Genomic DNA, 21,438 nt, shown 5'->3' with positions numbered 1-21,438 from the left:
CATAAAATAACAAATTCTAGTTATAGGAGTGAGATCCTGTGTGTTTAACTGTTTGAAAGAAGGCATACAATACAGGTGGATTAACATCTTCTGTTATCTCATACAGTATGTACTTGAGCATTGTGACAGGATGTCTGAGGTGCAGCTCTGTAACATTATCATGGCCTTCGCTCGTCTCAATTATCAGCCAACCAAAGGAGAAGCCTTCTACACTAAGGTAGGGATGGTGGTAATTGGTAGAGAAGTATGGTTTGATATTTGTGTCAACCTTGGCTCAGTGGTAGCACGCTTGCCTCTGAGTCAGGAGGTTGTGACTTTAATGCTGAGTAGAATAGGGTGGGGTGTAAAACCAGTGTTGCACATGATGGCAGGTTTGCTTAAAATTGTCCCCATGATGTCAGCTGGAAATGCTGCAATTAGTTTCCTAGGTACAACAGCATGGTATTCAACCCTTCAAGCCTGTTTCACCATTTAATTGGATCATGACTGATCCATACCTTAACTCTATGTATCTGCCTTAATTCCATATTGCTGACAATATTGAAAATGCTGGTCCCTTTAATTAACATTTCAGTGTTAATTGAGAGCAGGTGATGCTCATTATAGTTCTGTATTTAAGGGCTGGATTTTTGTCCAGTTGGGGAGTTGCCTCTGGACAGAGAGTTAGTCCAGAGGAAAGAGTGGGAACTGATATTTGGACTGAACTATGAATTGCCTATAAAACAGTTGTGGATCAGAGTCTGTTATTTGTTTTCTCATTTTGGTGACTGGACATCTGCCTGTTTAATAATTGCTAGATACCCTCAGCTGGCAAAAATGTATTTATCAGCCTTGAACACTCCATATGCTTTTAGGGGAGAGAATTCTAGATTTCTTTGACCTGTTGTGTGAAAACCTGCATCCTGATTTTGCTCCTAAATGGGCGAGCTCAAATTTTAAGATTATGTCTCCTTGTTCTTAATTCCCCCACCCTCAATCTTCTATAGTTAAGGGAATGCAAACCGAAACCTGTCCTCAATTAAACCTCTAAGCCCCGGTATCATTCTGGTGAATTTGCGTTGCACTCCCTCTAAGGCCAATTGCCGTTCTTGAGATATGCTGTCCAGAACTGAATAGCATACTCCTGACGTTTGACAAGGTTCTGTACAACTGAAGCATCACTCCTTTGTATTCCAGCCTTTTGAGATAAACATCAACATTCCTTTAGTCTTTTTGATTACATTTTGTACCTGTTCACTAGCTTTAAATGATTTGTGTGCTTGGACTGCCAAATCTCTTTATTCCTCTACAGTTCCTAGTTTCTCACCATTTAAAAAATACTCCAATTTTAGCTTTCTTTGGTCCAAGGTGAATGAACTCTCACTCGTCCGCAATGTCTCATCCTCAAGAAATGAGCTCTTAATTGCTATGTACCAAACTCTGCTGGAGTGTGTGTTTGTGTGTAAGCAGGACCAGGATGCATCTGTGGTGACCACACTCACGGCCAAATATCATCCCAATATCTCCAGTCTGGACTCGCCCATGAACAACAGCTACATGGGTACAGGATCAAAGGGCAGCTGACACCTGGGAGAGAGTGAAGCAAAAGACAAAGGGGAAGAAAGTAATTCACCCAAAATTCACGACCTTGTGGCTATTAGCCTTACATATGAGAAACAGTTGGGATGACCAACGAGTGCTGTCAGAAAATGTATCTTTTTTTATTTAAATGCCTCTTTTTTTCTGTAGATTCATGAAAAATTACGCAGTGCCCTGGTGGAGATGGACCCATTCTTGTTGGTTGATCTGGTTTGGTCTCTCTGTATATTACAGCAAGTTAACCCTTTTTACCTCAGTCAAGTACTTGATCTCCATTTCTTCCAAAGAATTACAGGTATACCTTTTATTTTGACTAAGTTTGTTAAAAAAATGTTATGTATTATGTGGTGTTGGTACTAATTAGCTACCCAGAATGCATGAGTTGACACCCCACTGTAGGAAATTGTGAAATTGACCAAGTTTGTGGCTGGCACCAGAAAAACATCCATGGAAACTATTAAATTGTCATGAAAACCCACCTGATTCACTAATGCCCGCCAGGGAAAGGAACTTGCTACCCCTACCTGGTCTGGGTCTGCATGTGCTTCCATTTCCTCACCAGCACCACCAAAATAGATTAACTGGCCATTGCTGTTTTGTGGAGACTTGGGTATAGATAGGCTGCCACTTTTACATACAAACATATGAATTAGGAGCAGGAGTAGACCACTTGGCCCCTCGAGCCTGTTCCACCATTCAATAAGATAATGGCTGATCTGATTGTAACCTTGACTCCACATTCCCGCCTACTCTCAATAACCATTCACCCCCTTATCAAGAATCTATCTACCTCTGCCTTAAAAATATTTGAGGATTCTGCTTCCACTGCCTTTTGAGGAAGAGAAGTCCAAAGGCTTACGACACTGAGAAAAAAATTCTCCTCATCTCTTGTCTTAAATGGGCGACCCCTTATTTTTAAACAGTGACCATTAGTTCTCAATTCTGCCACAAGGGGAAGCATCCTTTCCACATCCACCCTGTCAAGACTCCTAAGGATCTTTTTTGTTTCAACCAAGTCTCCTCTTACTCTTCTAAACTCCAGTGAAAACAAGCCCAGTCTGTTCAACCTTTCCTCATAAGACAACCCGCTCATTCCAGGTATTAGTCTAGTAAATCTTCTCTGAACTACTTCCAACACATTTATATCCTTCATTAAATAAAGAGATCAATACTGTATACACTACTCCAGATGTGGTCTTACTATGCTCTGTACAACTGAAGCATAACCCCTCTACTTTTGTATTCAATTCTCCTCACATTGTCTACAAAACAACAATGACGACACTTCAAAAGTAGTTCATTGGCTGTGAATCACTTTGGGGCATCTCAGATGTGAGAAGAGGCAAATGAATACAAGTGCTTTTGGTTTGCTAGTTAAATTGGCGTAGAAACCCATTTGGTTGTCCAATCACTTACCCCTTCCTAAGGTAAGTAGTGATGTGAATTAAATGCAACTTTGCTGGTTTTGTCCATATCCTGAGCAAAAGTGAAAGTATTTTCTCCTGCTGTCTTTTTGGCCCAAGCTAAAAATAACATGAGCTCATAATCCAGGCTGATGCTCAATGCAGTATCAAGCCAGTGCTGCATAGATCCCTTCAGCTGAGATGTTAAACCAAGGCCCCATCTGGTAAAACATCAATAGCCTCCATTCAAAGAATAGGGAGTTTTCTTGGTGTCTGGGCCAACATTCTTCCCTCAACTAACAGAACCAAAAACATGAAATCATTAAAATAAAAGCAAAATGCTGCAGATGCTGGAAATCTGAAATAAAAACAAGAAATGCAGGAAATACTCAGTAGGTCTGGCAGCATCTGTGGAGAGAGAAGCAGAGTTGACGTTTCAGGTCTGATGAAGGTTCACTGACCTGAAACGTTAACTCTGCTTCTCTTTCCACAGATGCTGCCAGACCTGCTGAGTATTTCCAGCATTTCTTGTTTTTATTTTATAACATGAAATCATTACCATCTTTGGCATGTTGCTGGTTGAAAACAGTTTGCCATATTTGCCTATCAAATAATGACTACACTACAACAGTAATTTGTTGTGTGCATTACAAGGACAGAATCTATTTGGTTCGAGTTGGGAAGCAAAAAGGGGATGATCAGGCTATTCGGGGTATTCTATAGGCCTCCAAATAACGAGAGTGATATAGAGGATCAAATCTGCAGGGAAATCACAGAGATGTGCAAGAACAATAGAGTGGTATTGGGGGACTTTATTCAAATATCGATTGGGATAATGATAGAATAAAGGAAAAGAAGGGAGAAGAATTTCTGAAATGTGTTCAGGAGAACTTCCTTGATCAGTTTGTTCTTGGCTCAACTAGAAAGGAGACATTGCTGGATCTGGTGCTGGGAAATGAGGTGGGCCAAGTGTCTGTGGAGGTGCACTTGGGTAAGAGTGATCACCTTATCATAAGCTTTAAACTAGTAATGCAGAAGAGCAAGAAATGATATAAGTTAGATCATCTAGATTGGAAGAGAGCTAATTTCATTGTAATGAGAAGGGATCTAGCCAGAGTAAAATGGAACCAAAGACTGACGACAGTTAGGGGCTGCTCCGGTTTCCTCCCACAGCCAAAAACTTGCAGGTTGATAGGTAAATTGGTCATTGTAAATTGCCCATAGTGTATGTAGGTGGTAGGAGAATGGCGGGGATGTGGTAGGGAATATGGGATTAATGTAGGATTAGTATAAATGGGTGGTTGTTGGTCGGCACAGACTCGGTGGGCCGAAGGGCCTGTTTCATTGCTGTATCTCTCTATGACTTTATGACTGACAGGAAAAACAGTAAAGGAACAATGGGTTATCTTTAAGGAAGAGATGCTTCAGGTACAGGCTAGGTACATTCCAACAAGGGCGAAAAGTAGAGGAAACAAAAACAGGCTCCTTGGATAACAAGGGTGATAGAGATTATGATGAAACAAAAAAAGTGGGTGTATGGTGCATCTCAGGTGAATTCTTCAAGTGAAAACCAGGTCAAATACAGTAGGTTGAGAAGGGAGGTGAAGAGGAAAATTAGACTGGCAAAGAGAATATGAGAATAGAATGGCAGTTAACAAAAAGGAACCCAAAAATCTTCTACTGACATGTAAATATTAAGCGGATAGTAAGAGATGGAGTGGGGCCTATTAGGGACAAAGAGGGTAATATATGCTTAGAGGCAAAGGGCAAGGCTAGAATACTTAATGAGTACTTCGTAATGGTGTTTACTAAGGAAGATGAATCTGACAAAATAGTGGAAGAAGTGGAGAGAGTAGAGGCAATGGATAGGGTAAAATTGAGAGGGAGGAGGGACTGGAAAGCCAACTATGGTTAGGGTGGAGAAGTCACCTGGTCTGAATGGATTGCATCCCACTTTGTGAAAGGAAGTGGGAGTGGCGATAGCGGAAGGGCTTGCCATAATCTTCTAATCTTGCCTAGATATGGGGGAAGTGCCAGAGGATTGGAGAGTGGCAAATGTGACACCCTTGTTCAAGAAAGGATGTAAGGACAGTCCTAGCAACAACAGGCCAGTTAGTTTAACATCAATGGTTTTTGAAACAATAATGAGGGAGAAAAATCAACAGGCACTTGGAGAGATTTGAGTTTTCTTTTTCATTTCATGGATATGGGCGTCGCTGGCAAAGCCAGCATTTCTTGCCCATCACTATTTGCCTTTGAGAAGGTGGTAGTGAGCTGCCTTCTTGAACGCTTCTGTCCATTTGGTGCAGGTACACTCACTGCTGTTAGGAAGGGAGTTCCAGGATTTTGATCCAGCGACAGTGAAGGACTGGTGATCTATTTCCAAGTTAGAATGGTATGTAGCTTGGAGGGAAACATGCTCCTATGTGTCTGCTGCCCTTGGTGCATTGCTGCAGTGCATCTTGTAGATGGTACACACTGCTGCCACTGTGCGTTGGCGGTGGAGGGAGTGAATGTTTGTAGATTGGGTGCCAATCAAGCGGGCTGCTTTGTCCTGGGTGGTGTCGAGCTTCTTGAGTGTTGTTGGAGCTGCACCCATCCAGGCAAGTGGAGAGTATTCCATCACACTCCTGACTTGTGCCTTGTAGATGTTGGACAGGCTATGGGAAGTCAGGAGGTGAGTCTCTTGCCACAGGATTCCTAGCCTCTGACCTGGTCTTGTAGCCACGGTATTTATATGGCTACTGAAGTTCAGTTTCTGGTCAATGGTAGCCCCGAGGATGTTAATATTGGGGGATTCAGCAATTGTAATGCCATTGAATGTCATGGGGAGATGGTTAGATTCTCTCTTGTTGGAGATGGTCATTGCCTGGCACTTGTGTAGCATGAATGTTACTTGCCACTTATCAGCCCAGTCCTGGATATTGTCCAGTTCTTGCTGCATCTGGACACAGGCTGCTTCAGTATCTGAGGAGTCACGAACAGTGCTGAACGTTGTACAATCATCAGCGAACATCCCCATTTCTGACATAGAACACAAGAAGTAGGAGCAGAAGTAGGCCATTCAGCCCCTGGAGCCTGCCCCGCCATTCAATAAGATCATGGCTGATCTGTCCCAGGCCTCAACTCCTCTTTTGGGCCTGCTCCGCATAACCCCCGACTCCCCGAGATTCCAAAAATCTATCTACCTCCTCCTTAAATACAATTAGTGACCTGGCCTCTACAACTCTGAGGTAGAGAATTCCAGAGATTCACCACCCTCTGAGAGAAGAAATTCCTTCGCATCTCAGTTTTAAAGGACATTATTGAAGGAAGGTTATTGATGAAACAGCTGAAGATGGCTGGGCTGAGGACACTACCCAGAGGTATTCAAACATAATCTGTAACATCATGACCTGGCATAGCCCTCACTCTGCTATTACCATCAAGCCTGGTTCAATAAACAGTGCAGGAGAACATGCCAGGAGCAGCATCAGGCATACCAACAACAAGGGACTACTTGCATGCCAATCAGCGGAAGCAGCATGCAATATACATAGCTAAGCGATCCCACAACCAAGGGATCAGATCAAAGATCTGTAGTCCTGCCACATCCATCTGGAGGAGGAGGTTCCACAAATATAGGTAGGAAAGTATGTTGTGAAGAGGATGTAAGGAGGTTGCAGACCGACATAGATAGGTTGAGTGTGGGCAAAAATCTGGCAGATGGAGTATAATGTGGGAAAATGTGAAGTTGTTCACTTTGGCAGGAAGAATAAAAAAGCAGAATATTACTTAAACGGAGGACAACTGCTGAATTCTGATGTGCAGAAGGATCTTAGGTGTTCTAGTGCATGAGTCACAAAAAGTTAGAATGCAGCTACAACAAGTAATAAAGCAAGTAAGGATGTAATGCTTCAGTTACACAGGCATTGGTGAGACCACATCTCGAACACTGTGTGTAGTTTTGGTCTCCATATTTAAGGAAGGATGTAAATGCGTAGGAGGTGGGTCAGAGGAGGTTTACCAGATTGATACCTGGAATGATCGGGTTGTCTTATGAGGAAAGGTTGGACAGACTGGGCTTGTTTTCACTGGAGTTTAGAAGAGTGAGGGGAGACTTGATTGAAGTATAGAAGATCCTGAATGGTCTTAAGATAGATGTGGAGAGAATGTTTCCTCTTGTGGGGGAGTCCAGAACTAGGGGGCACTGTTTTAAAAGTAGAGGTCACCCTTTTAAGACAGAGATGATGAGAAATTTTTTCTCTGAGGGTTGTGCAGCTTTGGAACACTCTGCCTGAGAAGGTGGTGGAGGCGGGGTCATTGAATATTTTTAAGGCAGAGGTAGATAGATGCTTGTTAGGCAAGGGAGTCAAAGATTATCAGGTGGTAGATGGGAGTGTGGAATTTGAGACAGAAACAGATCAGCCATGATCTTATTGAATGGCAAAGCAGGCTCGAGGGGCCAAATGGCCTACTTCTGCTTCTATGTTCGTATGGTATGGTCGTATGGTAAATATCTCCATCCTCAAAGATGAGGTCCCCAGCATCATAGTTGCCAAACGTTAGCCACTTCAATTCACTCCACATGATATCAAGAAATGGCTTGAGGCACTGGATACTGCAAAGGCTATGGGCCCTGACAACATCCTGACTGTAATACTGAAGATTTGTGCTGCAGAATTAGCTGAGCCCCTAGCCAAGCTGTTCCAGTACAGCTACAACACTGGCACCTACCCAGCAATGTGGAAAATTGCCCAGGTATGTCCCGTCCACAAAAAGTAGGACAAATCCAATCCGGCCAATTACTGCCCCATCAGTCTACTCGCGATCATCAGCAAACTGGTGGAAGGTGTCGTCGACAGTGCTATCAAGTGTCACTTAAACAGCAACAGCCTGCTCGCCAATGCTCAGTTTGGGTTCCACCAGGACGACTTGACTCCTGACCTCATTAGAACCTTGGTTCAAACATGGAGAGAATCTAACCATCTCCCTTTGACATTCAATGGCATTAACATCACCGAATTCCCCTCTATCATCATCCTGAGGGTTACCATTGACCAGGGCTGCTTTCAGTATGTGAGGAGTCACGAATGTTGCTGAACATTGTGCAATCATCAACAGCCTCATAAATACTGTGGCGACAACAGCAAGTCAGAGGCTAGGAATCCTGCGGCGAGCGGCTCACTTCCTGACTCCCCAAAACCTGTCCACCATCTACATGGCACAAGTCAGGTGTGTGATGGACCCGTGACCTCTACCACCTAGAAAGACAAGGGCAGCAGATGCATTGGAACACCACCACCTATAAGTTCCCCTCCAAGCCACACCATCCTGACGTGGAACCATATCGCCGTTCCTTCACTGTCGCTGGGTCAGAATCCTGGAACTCCCTTCCTAACAGCACTGTGGGTGTACCTACACCCCAAGGGAAGCAGCGTTTCAAGAAGGCAGCTCACCACCACCTTCTCGAGGGCAATTCAGGATGGGCAATAAATGCTGGCCAGCGATGTTAGCCAGCGATGCCCAAATGCCATGAACAAATAAAAAAACAATCCTGCTGCTGCTGATGGTACACATCACCTCATGCATGCCCAGTTTTTGAGCTGTTCTGAATCTATCCCATTTGGCATAGTGGTAGTGTCACAAGACGATGGAGGGTATCCTCATTGTGAAGTCAGGACTTTGTTTTCACAAGGCTGTGTTTGCTGACAATGCAACCACTAGGTGGCGCAGTGCTTGCACATGCGCAAATGCATGCTGTTCAACTGGAATGTCAGTGTCTACGACGTTCAGGCAGCTACCAGGATTAAAGATGGCGCTGCTCAATTTATCATAGGAAATGCTCATGGCTCGATCGTTCCAGCAAACTAACCTTACATTAAGTTGGATGGAAGCCCAGTAATATTATTCTATGTAGTTATAGGATACTAACTGAAATTCTCAGATCTATTTAATATTCCAGTAATCCTATTAAATATAAAAGGAATTTTATGATTGAATTTCCATTGGAAGATAGTGAATTGTCACCCTGTTCAATGGAAAAGAAAACTGGGCAGAGTATAAAATGTGCTGCTGATTCGTTATTATGATTTGTTTATATGACTGACCAAGGCTGAGTTCACCCGAAAGCAGTTACTAGCTCCCATCCCACTGGCTGCGCTCCCCCCTTGGCAACTCGCTTTCTCACCCTCAGCCACTTGCTGCTCCCCCTCACTTCCCTGGCCAATTGTCCCCCGCTTAAATCCCCCCGCTCCTCTGCTGCCACCCAGCCGCTAGCTCTAGGCCGCGCAGCTTCCCTCCTCTCGCCCACTCGCTCCCAAGTTTCACCAGTCTCCGTGCCGCCCAAAGAAGCAAGGCAGGCCGCAAGGGGTGAAGGGGCGACATCGGAACGAGTGGCCGAGAGGAGGGAAACGGCGCGACCTAGAGCTAGCGGCTGGGGGTGGGTGGGGGGGGGAGGAAGTGGGAAGCGAGTGGCCTAGAGCTAGCAGGTGGGGGGAAGCGGGCAGAGAGCGGGGTGGCACGAAGCGAGGAACAATTGGCCAGGGGAGTGAGGGGGAGAAGTGAGGTCTGGAGTGAGCGGCTGAGGGGAGGAAGCATCGAGGCCTGGAGTGAGTTGCCAAGGGGGAAGAGCAGCCAGTAGGGTGGGAGTGAGTTGCCGAGGGGGGGAAAGCGGCTTTTGGGCGGGGGCGAATGATGGGAATGAAGCTCCAGCCTCAAAGTCTCCCATTCAGCCGTTTCCTCCAGCCGAGTGGGGGGCTGAATACCCGATGACGTATTATCGCACATGTGCGAAGGTAGACCAGCCGCGGATACGTGATGACGTAGGCGCTGCACGATGATGTAATCCCACGCGTGCGCCACTTAATATTGGCAAGATGTAGCTGTGCATGTGTGCAGTGATGCGCAGTCTGATGACGTCAGCGGGCCGGTGCATTGTCAGGAATCACTTTGTTTTCACAAAGATTTTGTGATGGTCGCTCCTACCAATACTGTCATGGACAGCTGCATCTGCAACAGGTAGATTGGTGAGGACAAGGTCAAGTAGGTATTTCACTCTTCTTGTTTCCCATAGCACCTCACCAGTGATGGAAGGCATCGTCAACAGTGCTATCAAGCGGCACTTGCTCAGCAATAACCTGTTCACTGACTCTCAATTTGGATTCCACCAGGGCCACTCAGCTCCTGACCTCATTACAGCCTTGGTTCAAACATGGACAAAAGAGCTGAACTCCAGAAGTGAGGTGATAGTGATTGCCCTTGACATCAAGGCAGCATTTGACCGAGTATGACATCAAGGAGCCCAAGCAAAACTGGAATCAATGGAAATCGGGGGTGGGGGGCAGCTCTCCGCTGGTTGGAGTCATACCTAGCACAATGGAAGATGGTTGTGGTTGTTGGAGGTCAATCATCCCAGTCCCAGGACATCACTGCAGGAGTTCCTCAGGGTAGTTGACCTTCCTTCAATCATTAGGTTAGAAGTGGGGATGTTCGCTGATGATCGCACAATGTTCAGCACCATTCGTGAATCCTTAGATACTGAAGCAGTCCATGTAGAAATGCAGCAAGACCTGGGCAACATCAAGGCTTGGTCTGATAAGTGGCAAGTAACATTCGCGCCACACAAGTGCCAGGCAATGCCATCTCGTAGAATCTAATCATCTCCTCCTGATGTTCAATGGCATTATGATCGCTGAATCCCCCACTATCAACATCCTGGGGGTCACCATTGACCAGAAACTGAACTGGACCAGCCACATAAATGCTGTGGCTACAAGAGCAGGTCAGAGGCTAGGAATTCTGTGGCGAATAACTCACCTCCTTTCTCCCCAGTGGCTGTCCACAAGGCACAGTCAGGAGTGTGATGGAATACTCTCCATTGCCTGGATGGGTACAGCTCCAACAACACCCAAGAAACTTGACACTGTCCAGGACAAAGCAGCCCTTGATTGGCACCCCATCAAATACCTTCAACATTCACTTCCTCCACCATTGACATACAGTGGCAGCAGTGTGTACCATATACAAGATGCACTACAGCAACTCAGCTATGCTCCTTTGACAGCAGCTTCCAAACCAGCGACCTCTACCACCTAGAAGGACAAGGGTGGCAGATGCATGGGAACACCACCACCTGCAAGTTCCCGTCCAAGCCACACACCGTCCTGAATCGGAACTATATGGCCATTCCTTCACTGTTGCTGGGTCAAAATCCTGGAACTCCCTTCATAACAGCACTGTTGGTGTACCTACACCCCAAGGATTGCAGCGGTTTAAGAAGGCAGCTCACCACCACCTTCTCCAGGGCAACTAGGGATGGGCAATAAATGCTGGCCTAATTAATTAATTGAATTTATTAATTAATTGAATTGAAATTCCACCAGCTGCCACGGCAGGATTTGAACCATTGTCCCCAGAGTATTAGCCTAGGACATTACCACTATGCCACCGTCTCCCCAGCATAGATTTGTAAAAGGCAAATCATGGTTGCCAAATTGATTTAATTTTTTGGTGAACTAACAAAGAAGGTTGATGAAGGGAATAAAACTGATGTGGTCTATATGGATTTTAAGAAAACATTTGATAAAGTACCACATAAAAGGTTGGTTAACAAAATTGATGCTCATGGAATAGGAGGGTCAGTGTCAGCTTGGATAAGAAATTCGTTTAAGGATAGAAAACAGCGAGCCATGGTCAATGGTTATTTTTCAGACTGGAGGATGGTAGACAGTGGTGTTCCCTAAGGGTCAGTACTAGGACTTGTTTTGCTATATATAAATTACTTGGATTTTGGGATACAGAGTAGGATTTCAAAATTTGCCGATGATGCCATACTTGGAGGAGTGACAAACAGGATGATACAAATCACCTGCAACAGGACATGGATAGGCCGGCAGAATGAACAGACAGGTGACAGATGGAATTTGATACTAACAAGTGCGAGGTGATGCATTTTGGCAGATGGCATAGGGTGAAGCAATATAGACTTAAAGGCACAGTTCTAAAGCGAGGGACCTGGGGGTGCATGTGGATCGATCTTTGAAGGTGTCAGGACATATTGAGAGAGTGGTTAGCAAAGCATATGGGATCTAGGGCGTCATAAATAGAGATATTGAGTACAAAAGCAGGGAAGATATGCTAAACCTTTGTAAAACTCTGGGTAGGCCTCCAACTAGAGTAATTTGTCCAGTTCTGGTCACCACACTTTTGGTAGGATGCGAGGGTCCTTGGGAGGTGCAGAGGAGATTTACCAGAATGGTTCCAGGGATGGGGGATTTTAGTTCCAAGGTTAGGTTGGAAAAGCTGGGGTTGCCCTTCTTGGAACAAAGGAGATTTAGGGGAGATTTAATAGAAGTGTAAAAAATTATGACAGGCTTCAATAAAGTTGACTAGGAACAGCTGTTCCCATTAACTGATGGTACAAGGAGGATGGGCACTTGAAGGAAATAAACCTGCAGAGCTACAGGGGATTGGGACTGTCTAGATTGGTGAGCTGCATAAGCTTGATGGTCTGAATGGCCTCCTGTGCCGTAATGACTCCATGACCTTGTGACGGGTTCTGGATGTGTATCAGCTGGATGTTGCCATCAGATCTCAAAATACAGGAGCTGTTCCCTGGTGGGATTGCTGAAGCAGCTTTGCTAATGTATTACAACGTTTTTGTTTTCACTGTTGCCAGAAGGGACCCAGTCGCAGAAAGGAGAGAACTACAAGCTGAAGTTGGTCCATATCAATGCCGCAGCCCAACTGGAATGCTCTGACTATAGCGGTCCCTTTTTGCCAACTCAGTGCCTGGATTCCTGGACCCCGGTAGCTAGGAAGAAGCTGAGTCCTCTGGGTAGTGGTGTGCGCGAGGCGTTGCAAACTGCCCTTGGAGACCAAGCCAAGTGTCGCTGTGGTGTCAACACTGTGTATGGCTGGATGATTGGTAAGCCAGTAGAATTAGTTACCTTTCTCCCCCACTAGTTTTACCCCCTTCCTGTATTTCTTGAACTGTTTATGGGCTACAGCTTCCCTTTGTGCCAGTTGCCCTCCTATACCTGACTCAAATGGCAATTCTTCATGTATGTGCCCAGACAGTGAATGTAAGAAAGCAGTTTGGTCTTGCAGGACACAGCAATCGAGCCTGAACCTGCTTTCAACCAACAACTGCCACAAACGCAAGCTTAGCAGGAGTCCTGAGTAATGTGCAGAGATGCAGAGCTTGGCTGATGGTCTGCTTCCAAACTTCACAGATATACATGATAGATTTTCCAAGCATACTTTTGAGTGCACTACTGAGTAAAATGTAGGTTGCCGGACGTGCTGTTATTTTGAAAAGACAGTAAAGCAGGCATAATCTATTAGTGATAAAAGCCAAATACTGCGGATGCTGGAAATCTGAAATACAAACAAAGTACTGGAAATACACAGCAGGTCTGGCAGCATCTGTGGAGCGAGAAACAGAGTTAATGTTTCAGGTCTGTGACCTGTCATCAAAACTGTAAGGTCACAGACCTGAAACATTAACTGTTTTTCTCCACAGATGCTGTCAGACCTGCTGTGTATTTCCATAACTTTCTGTTTTTATTACTATCTATTGGTGATCCTGAGTGCTAGAAGAGTAGGAGTATACCTAGCTTACCAAAAATAGATTAATTGGCGTTTTATCGCTGCTTATTATGTAATGTGACTCTCCATGTAGCTTTTTGTAGGGGGATTGTTAATGATTGAATAATTCTGAAACTAAAGGTGATTAATAATCCTATGTGTTTGATCCACCTATCAGTAATTAGAGTTTTGACTGGGTTCAGCACAGATCACATCTCCATCAGAAGTTTACAGCACAGAAGGAGAACATTTGGGCCATTGTGTCTGTCCCAGCTCTTGGCTAGAGCAATCCAAATCTAATCCCACATAAACTTGAGCACATAATCTAGGCTGACACCCCAGTGCAGTACCGAAGGAGTTTTGTGTTGTCAGTGGTGTACTCCTTTGATTGAGACGTTAACCAAAGCCCGATTCAGATGGATGTAATGAGTGGGGCTTAATCTAAAGATTAGCATCAAAAGGACGAAAGGAGCAGTCAGGAGAAGTATGGTACAAAGGTTGCCAGTATGTGGAATGTCCGACAAGGAACATGGTGAAAACACAATCCATTATATGTTTTAAAAGGGCAGCTCATAATTTTTTTTTTGGAGAGGGGTAGGGGGAATTAAAAGTGTATGTGGAATGGGATTAAGTGACGAGCCTTTTCAAAGATCATTGGGCTGAAATGTCACCTCCTGTGCTGTTCAAGTCTGATTCTGTGACATTAAAAATCCCAATAAGCTGACCAACGTTCTGTCTCATTCAAAATCAGATAGCTGCTCATTTACTGCTGTTTGTGGAACGTTGCTACAGCGGAATGGCTGCTGCATTTGTTTAAGCTATTTGAACATGATAAGTTGCTATTTAAATATTTTACTCAAATATCCTGACTGAGCATAGCTAATGCAGGCAGTCATTAACCTGCATTACTGAGTACCTGAAGGATCTGGTGATTTTGTGCTTGCTTTCTTCTCAGTAGCCTGCCTGTACTTGTAATGGATATGGTTGAGACAATGAACTTGTGACTTTGGGTGTGGGTTGTGATGTGCCTGTGTCCAATTGTCTATGGCACTACGCTAAGAATGCTACTACTTGTGGATGGTTAATGTTTCTGTTCTTTGTGTGCAGATGGAGAGGTTGTGATTGACTCTGAGAATAAGCCTCTTGACCTGCAGGAGTACACTGCTTCACACATATTTCAGCCAGAGGGGACAAAACCCCTGCCCTTTGGAGCCAAGAGGTATGGAGTGAGTGTATATTGGATAGTAAAAGTCAACAATGAAAATTATCATCTCTGAATTGAGTGGAATAAGACTTGATGAAAGAACTGTGTGCATTCCTAGTTAGCCTGGGAATGCATAACAGTACTTAGCCATTAATTAATTAACAGCCATTAATTTAGCACTTTACAGAAACCCAACCTTTTAGTAATCTGTGGCTTAGTCAGCAATTCTCCTGAAAAATGTGCAAGAAAATAGGGTACCATCCAGGAAAAAGCAGTCCGCTTGATTGGCACTTCACCCACTAGCCTAAATTCCTAATCCTCCTCCTTCATAGGTGAGACTAGATGGTCAGTATTCAGTCAGACTGATTGCCCCGGGGGGTGGAGGGGTGAGGTATCACTACAATGAGCCTCTCCTCATTTGATGTCCACACAAAGACATGCACTTTCCAGCAGGAGTAAGTGGATAAGGACCAGGAGCAGGAAAATTTGCTTTATGCCTGTTTTAAAAACTTGTTGTGTTAAGTTTATCCTCTAATTAGAATCTCTCAGACCATGTACTGAATTGGGCAAGTGAGCCCTGCCTGTCTCATTGCAGTGCTGAGTATTGGAGTACTGATGTCGCAAAACACGCTATCCTGGCTCATATTAGCTAACCATGCCTCTAACTGACCTTTTGAGACTGACTTGTATCGTTGGTTACTGCATCTAACATTAGGATCGCATACTCATGGGTCCAGTATAGCTCTCCAGGGTTAGATACAGATGATGGTTTGACTCCTGGGAAGTGTGTTTATGGAGCTGTTGGTGAGGCCAGAGTTGGGCTAATATATGAAGTTCTCCACGTGAGCATTTAGATGTGCATTGTGTTAGTCAAGCTCAGCCAGCAAGGATTTTCTAAAAATGTCATATTTGACAAATTTGATGTTTTTTTTGAAGAAGCGATTGATCAGATAAAGGGAATGCAATAGATATAGTTTATATGGGTTTTCAGAAAGTGTCTGGTAAGGTATTTAGCGAGGTGGTATAAAAAGAAATAAAGCAGCTTCCAGGAGAGCAGCAGACAGGAGCGGACCTGCGGGAAGAACACGGACCGGGGAACCGATAAATACAGCCTGAGGATCGTGGCCTACAGATAGACACGTGGCAGTATAATATCGTAACTGTTACAGAAACATGGCTTCAGGAGGGACAGGAATGGCAGCTCAGCATTCCTGGTTACAGGGTTTTCAGACACGATAGGGAGGGGGATAAGAAAGGAAGGGGAGTGGCAATTTTGGTCATGGAAACTATTACAGCTGTGAGGAGGGATGATATGTTGGAAGGTTCATCAACGGAGGCCATATGGATTGAGCTCGGCTACAAAAAAGGGGCAATCAAACTACTGGGAGTGTACTATGGACCCCCAAACAGTCAGAGGGAGATAGAAGAGCAGATATGTAGGCAAATCTCTGAGAAATGCAAGAAGAATAGGGCAGTAATAGCACGGTATTTTAACTCCCCCAATGTTAACTGGGATAGTTTTAGTGTAAAGGGAATCGAGGGAGCAGAATTCTTGAGGTGCGTTCAGGAGAACTTTTTTGCTCAGTATGTAGCAAGTGCAACAAGAGAGGGCGTAGTTTTAGACTTAGTTTTAGGAAATGAAGATGGGCAGGTGGAAGGGGTGGCAGTGAGAGAGCATTTTGGTGGTGGTGATCATAATTCAGTCAGTTTTAACATAATTATGGAAAAAGGACAGAGACAGAACAGGAGTCAGAGTTCTCAATTGGGGCAATGCCAATCTTACTAAATTGAGGAGTGATTTTGCGAAAGTGGACTGGAAACAGCTACTTGAAGGTAAATCAGTGTCAGAGCAGTGGGAGGCATTCAAAGGGGAGATTCAAGGGGTTCAGAGTAAACCTGTTCCCACAAAGAAAAAGGGTGAGACGGCCAAATCTAGAGCCCCATGGATATCAAGGAGCCTACAGGGCAAGATAAGGCAGAAAAGAAAAGCTTACGTCCGACACCGAGAACTCAATACTACAGAAAGCCGAGAGGAGTATAGAAAGTGGAGGGGTGAAATCAAAAAGGAAATTAGGAAAGCAAAGAGAGGGCATGAAAGAATATTGGCAAGCAAACTCGAGGTGAACCCAAAGATGTTTTATCAATACATTAAGAGTAAAAGGATAACTAAGGAAAGAGTAGGGCGCATAAAAGACCAAAAAGGTAACTTATGTGTAGGGGCAGAAGATGTTGGTATGGTTCTTAATGAATACTTTGTGTCCATCTTCACAAAAGAGGGGGACAATGCAGATATTGTAGTTAAAAAAAAAAGAGTGTGTAGTATTGGATGTGATAAACATAGGGAGAGAGGAAGTATTAATGGGATTAGCATCCTTGAAAGTTGATAAATCACCAGGGCCAGATGAAATGTACCCTAGGCTGTTAAAAGAAGCAAGAGAGGAAATAGCAGAAGGACTGACCATCATTTTCGAGTCCTCACTGGATACAGGTGTGGAGGATTGGAGAACTACTAACTTTGTACCTCTGTTTAAAAAGGGAACGAAGGATAGATCAAATAATTACAGGCCAGTCAGTCTAACCTCAGTAGTGGGAAAATTATTGGAATCTATTCTGAGAGACACAATAAATTGTCACTTAGAAAGGCACAGGTTAATCAAGGGTAGTCAGCATGGATTTGTTAAGGGAAGATCTTGTTTGACCAACTTGATCGAATTTTTTGAAGAAGTAACAAGGAAGATAGATGAAGGTAGTGCAGTTGATGTGGTCTGCATGGATTTTAGCAAGGCTTTTGACAAGGTCCCACATGGCAGACTGGTTAAAAAAATAAAATCCCATGGGATCCAGTGAAATGCAGCAAGGTGGATACAATATTGGCTCAGTGGCAGGAAACAAAGGGTAATTGTTGAGTGGTGTTTTAGCGACTGGAGGGCTGTTTCCAGTTGCGTTCCGCAGGGCTCAGTACTGGGTCCCCTGCTTTTTGTCATATATATTAATGATTTGGATGTAAATGTCGGGGGCATGATCAAGAAATTTGCAGACAGCACAAAGATTGGCTGTGTGGTAGATAGCGAGGAGGATAGCAGTAGGCTGCAGGAAGATATTGATGGTCTGGTCAGATGAGCAGAAAAGTGGCAAATGGGATTCAACCTGGAGAAGTGTGAGGTGATGCATTTGGAGAGGTTAAACAAGGCAAAGGAATGCACGATTAATGGGAGAATACTGAGAAGTGTAGAGGAAGTGAGGAACCTTGGAGTGAATGTCCACAGATCCCTGAAGGTAGCAGGACAGGTCTATAAGGTGGTTAAGAAGGCATATGGAATCTTTCCTTTATTAGCTGAGGTATAAAATATAACAGCAGGGAGGTTATGCTGGAACTGAATAACTCATTGGTTAGGTCACAACTTGAGTACTGTGCGCAGTTCTGGTCACCTCATTACAGAAAGGATGTAATTGCTCTAGAGAGGGTACAGAGGAGATTTACGAGGATATTGCCAGGACTGGAAAAATGCAGCTTTGAGGAAAGATTGGACAGGCTGGAGTTGTTCTCCTTGGAACAGAGAAGACTGAGGGCAGATCTGATTGAAATGTACAAAACTTTTAGGGACCTGGATGGAGTGGAGGTGAAGGGTCTATTCACCTTAGCAGAGGGGTCAATGGCAAGGGGGCATAGATTTAAAGTGATTGGTAGAAAAACTAGAGGGGAAATGAGGAACAACTATTTCACCCTCACCCAGAGGGTGGTGGGAGTCTGGAACTCTCTGCCTGAAAGGACAGTTGAGGCAGAAACCCTCAACTCATTCAAAAGGTGCCTTGATATGCACCTCAAGTGCCGTTACCCTGCAGGGCCACGGACCAAATACTGGAAGGTGGGATTAGAATAGGTGGATCGTTTACGGCCAGCACAGACATGATGGGCTAAGTGGCCTCTTTCTGTGCCTTACACTTTCTATGATTCTATGAAAGATGCGGAACATAAGGTTTGGGTTAATGAACGCTGCTCAGGTTGGAAGTGGTACACCCGAAGGGATCGTTGCTGGGTCCGCTTCTTTTCCTCTATTTGTAGATGGTTTGGATTTGAACTTGGAAACACAATATTGAAATTTGCTGCCGATACAAAGGTAGGAGAATTAAGCAGACAATGAGGAGGGCTGTAAAAGCATATAGTCAGGTAACATGCAAATTAATGTATAATAGTTTATGGTGATATATTCTGGGAAGGCATTATTTCACCTTCACTTCTGTTCTCTTGGTTTCTTTGTACCATGGGCTTCTAAGTTTCTCAGTTCGATTCTCAATTTGACCATTCATTTAACTTCCCAGGTTGGCATTTGTGGCTCGAGAATTCCCAAACTACAACTCACGGAGCAGGGATCTTCTGGGGCGATTTGCTATGGCTCGTCGGCATTTGCAGGCCGCTGGATTCTTGGTTGTGGATGTAAGCCTCCAGCTATTTTTGTGAAGTGGCAGGGGACAAGCTTTCTATAAGACCAGAAGTGTGTTGGGACAGTACAGTGCCAAGACCAACAGTATGTGGCATGTAGATCCCAACTTGCAAGAGAGAGGTCCAAAATTGCATTTAAGCCAGAATACTTTAACATCCTTTGACACTCTGATTGTAGCTCAAGTTTTGCAATGACAACATGCAGAATTGTACTGGAAATGCTTAAAGGGTCAGTCAGCATCTATGGAGAGTACCAGACAAATTAATGTTTTGGGATAAGCCCTTCATCAATGTTGGAAAGGGACTAGAACAAAATCGAGGGGCGGTCGCTGTATTTCTTTGCGGCAGTCCTCAGACCCTCTGGTCTTGACTCTGCCTTTAACAATTTAACACTTTAGCCATAACGTTTCCTTGCTTTAATAATGCGCAATGGTGTGCCGATGTTGGTGATTGGGCTGGAGGTCCCCCCAACTCCCCCTTTGTAACCCAATGCTGGCCGGTGAGTCAGTGTCCTTTGTGTTGGCCTGTTTGTCTTCTGTTTGCTGAATCCAGATTAGATTAGATTAGATATACAGCACTGAAACAGGCCCTTCGGCCCACCGAAGCTTCCCCTGCATTAATTTTAGATCCCACTTACCCCTCATTGCCTCTGCTAGTCACACTGCGGTGTCTCCTTCATGTCTTTAATTTCTTTTCATATACTTGTTCCCATCATCTTTTGTATCATTTAAGCCACTTAACTATATAAGCCCTTTGACCCACACTCCTTGCTCCTATATGTGCTTTATTTCTTTGCTCCATCCCTTAGAGTCATAGAGAGATAAAGCACTGAAACAGGCCCTTCGGCCCACCGAGTCTGTGCCGACCATCAACCACCCATTTATACTAATCCTACATTAATCCCATATTCTCTACCACATCCCCATCTACCCTCAATTCTCCAACCACCTACCTACACTAGGGGCAATTTACAATGGCCAATTTATCTATCAACCTGCAAGTCTTTGGCTGTGGGAGGAAACCGGAGCACCCGGCAGAAACCCACGTGGTCACAGGGAGAACTTGCAAACTCCGCGCAGGCAGTGTGCAGACGAACCCGGGTCACTGGAGCTGTGTGGCTGCAGTGCTCACCACTGTGCCGCCCTTCTGATCCTATTTAAATGCTGTTTATTTTCTCAGTCCTCATGATGGTTTACTATCGAGTTGTTAACATGTCTGTTCTTTCCACAGATTCTGACTGACCTGCTGTGTTCCAGAATTCTGTTTCTGTTTCAAATTTTTGGCATTTTTCCATACTTGGCTGTACCTTCTCTTTTCTGATCCTTTCCCTTACATTCCAGCATGTAGCAAACTTCGGGCTATCATTTACTCTATATATAACTATCTAAAAATCTTGCTTCCAGCCTGTAACTTATCCCTGGGTACCAATTATTGTATATACAAAGAATCCAAGCCCCACTGTAGCTTACGGCTTTTAACTTATCTTAGGTTCTCAGGTTCCATTATTCTACATAGAAACCATCTGAACCCCTTGATTACATTCCAGCCTATAACTCACTCAGATGTATCCAATATTTAATATATAAACTACTGGAACCCCTCAATTAGATTCCAGTATAAGCTATGTATGTATAAAGGATTGTTTATGTGAAAAGCTTGACTGTTGAGAAAATGTCTTTCATTTACTGTTCCTGCCCCCCTTCCCTGGGACCCCTCTCTCTGCAGGTTCCATACTATGATTGGCTGGAGTTGAAGTCTGAGTGGCAGAAGGTCGCATACTTGAAGGACAAGATGAGCAAAGCTATAGCTGAGGAAATGGCTCAATGAAGTGCAGAGACCTATCTCACTCCACCATGATGCTGCGCTTCAAGAGATGGGCTGAGAAATCAGAATGTTCCCTCCGAAATCCATGTGACAAAAAAATTTCAGTGGAGTTGGTGCTTGGAGAGATTTGTACTGTACAGAACATATTTTAAATTAAAAAGAACCTACTCGTTCCACAGCTAAAGTTTGGGAGGTGGAGGCAATTCCTTTGCCAGCTTTACATATCATCCACAGTCCTGTTTTCCTATTTGGAGTCTTCCTTCTACCCGCCACTCACCCTTCACTTTTTTATCCATTTGCAGGAAGGTGAGACTCCTTTTATGCAGGACTCAAACAAATGATGGGGAGTGGAGACCACTTTTGAAGATTTTGAAAGACCAATTCACTGGAGCTCGAGTGCAGTTTGTTAATTGATTCCA

The 21,438-nt window shown here is 44.3% G+C and overlaps 1 protein-coding gene across 2 annotated transcripts in view; it reads left to right on the top strand.

Annotated features, from left to right (window-relative positions):
* Nucleotides 1-21,197, top strand: part of tbrg4 (transforming growth factor beta regulator 4) — a 61,400-nt gene extending 40,203 nt beyond the window's left edge. For both annotated transcript variants that reach the window (XM_068031507.1, XM_068031506.1), the window contains exons 6-11: nucleotides 107-217; nucleotides 1,729-1,873; nucleotides 12,640-12,888; nucleotides 14,658-14,769; nucleotides 19,075-19,189; nucleotides 20,921-21,197. In XM_068031507.1, coding sequence (XP_067887608.1) covers nucleotides 107-217; nucleotides 1,729-1,873; nucleotides 12,640-12,888; nucleotides 14,658-14,769; nucleotides 19,075-19,189; nucleotides 20,921-21,022 — 834 coding nt within the window. In that variant the 3' untranslated portion in view covers nucleotides 21,023-21,197. The remainder of the gene's footprint in view (nucleotides 1-106; nucleotides 218-1,728; nucleotides 1,874-12,639; nucleotides 12,889-14,657; nucleotides 14,770-19,074; nucleotides 19,190-20,920) is intronic.
* Nucleotides 21,198-21,438: the final 241 nt, after the last annotated feature.

This window comes from Heterodontus francisci, chromosome 5 (genome assembly GCF_036365525.1).
Source record: "Heterodontus francisci isolate sHetFra1 chromosome 5, sHetFra1.hap1, whole genome shotgun sequence".
Lineage (NCBI taxonomy): Eukaryota > Metazoa > Chordata > Chondrichthyes > Heterodontiformes > Heterodontidae > Heterodontus > Heterodontus francisci.
The sequence above is the reverse complement of the archived record's forward strand: the minus strand, read 5'-3'. Positions and strand labels throughout refer to the sequence as shown.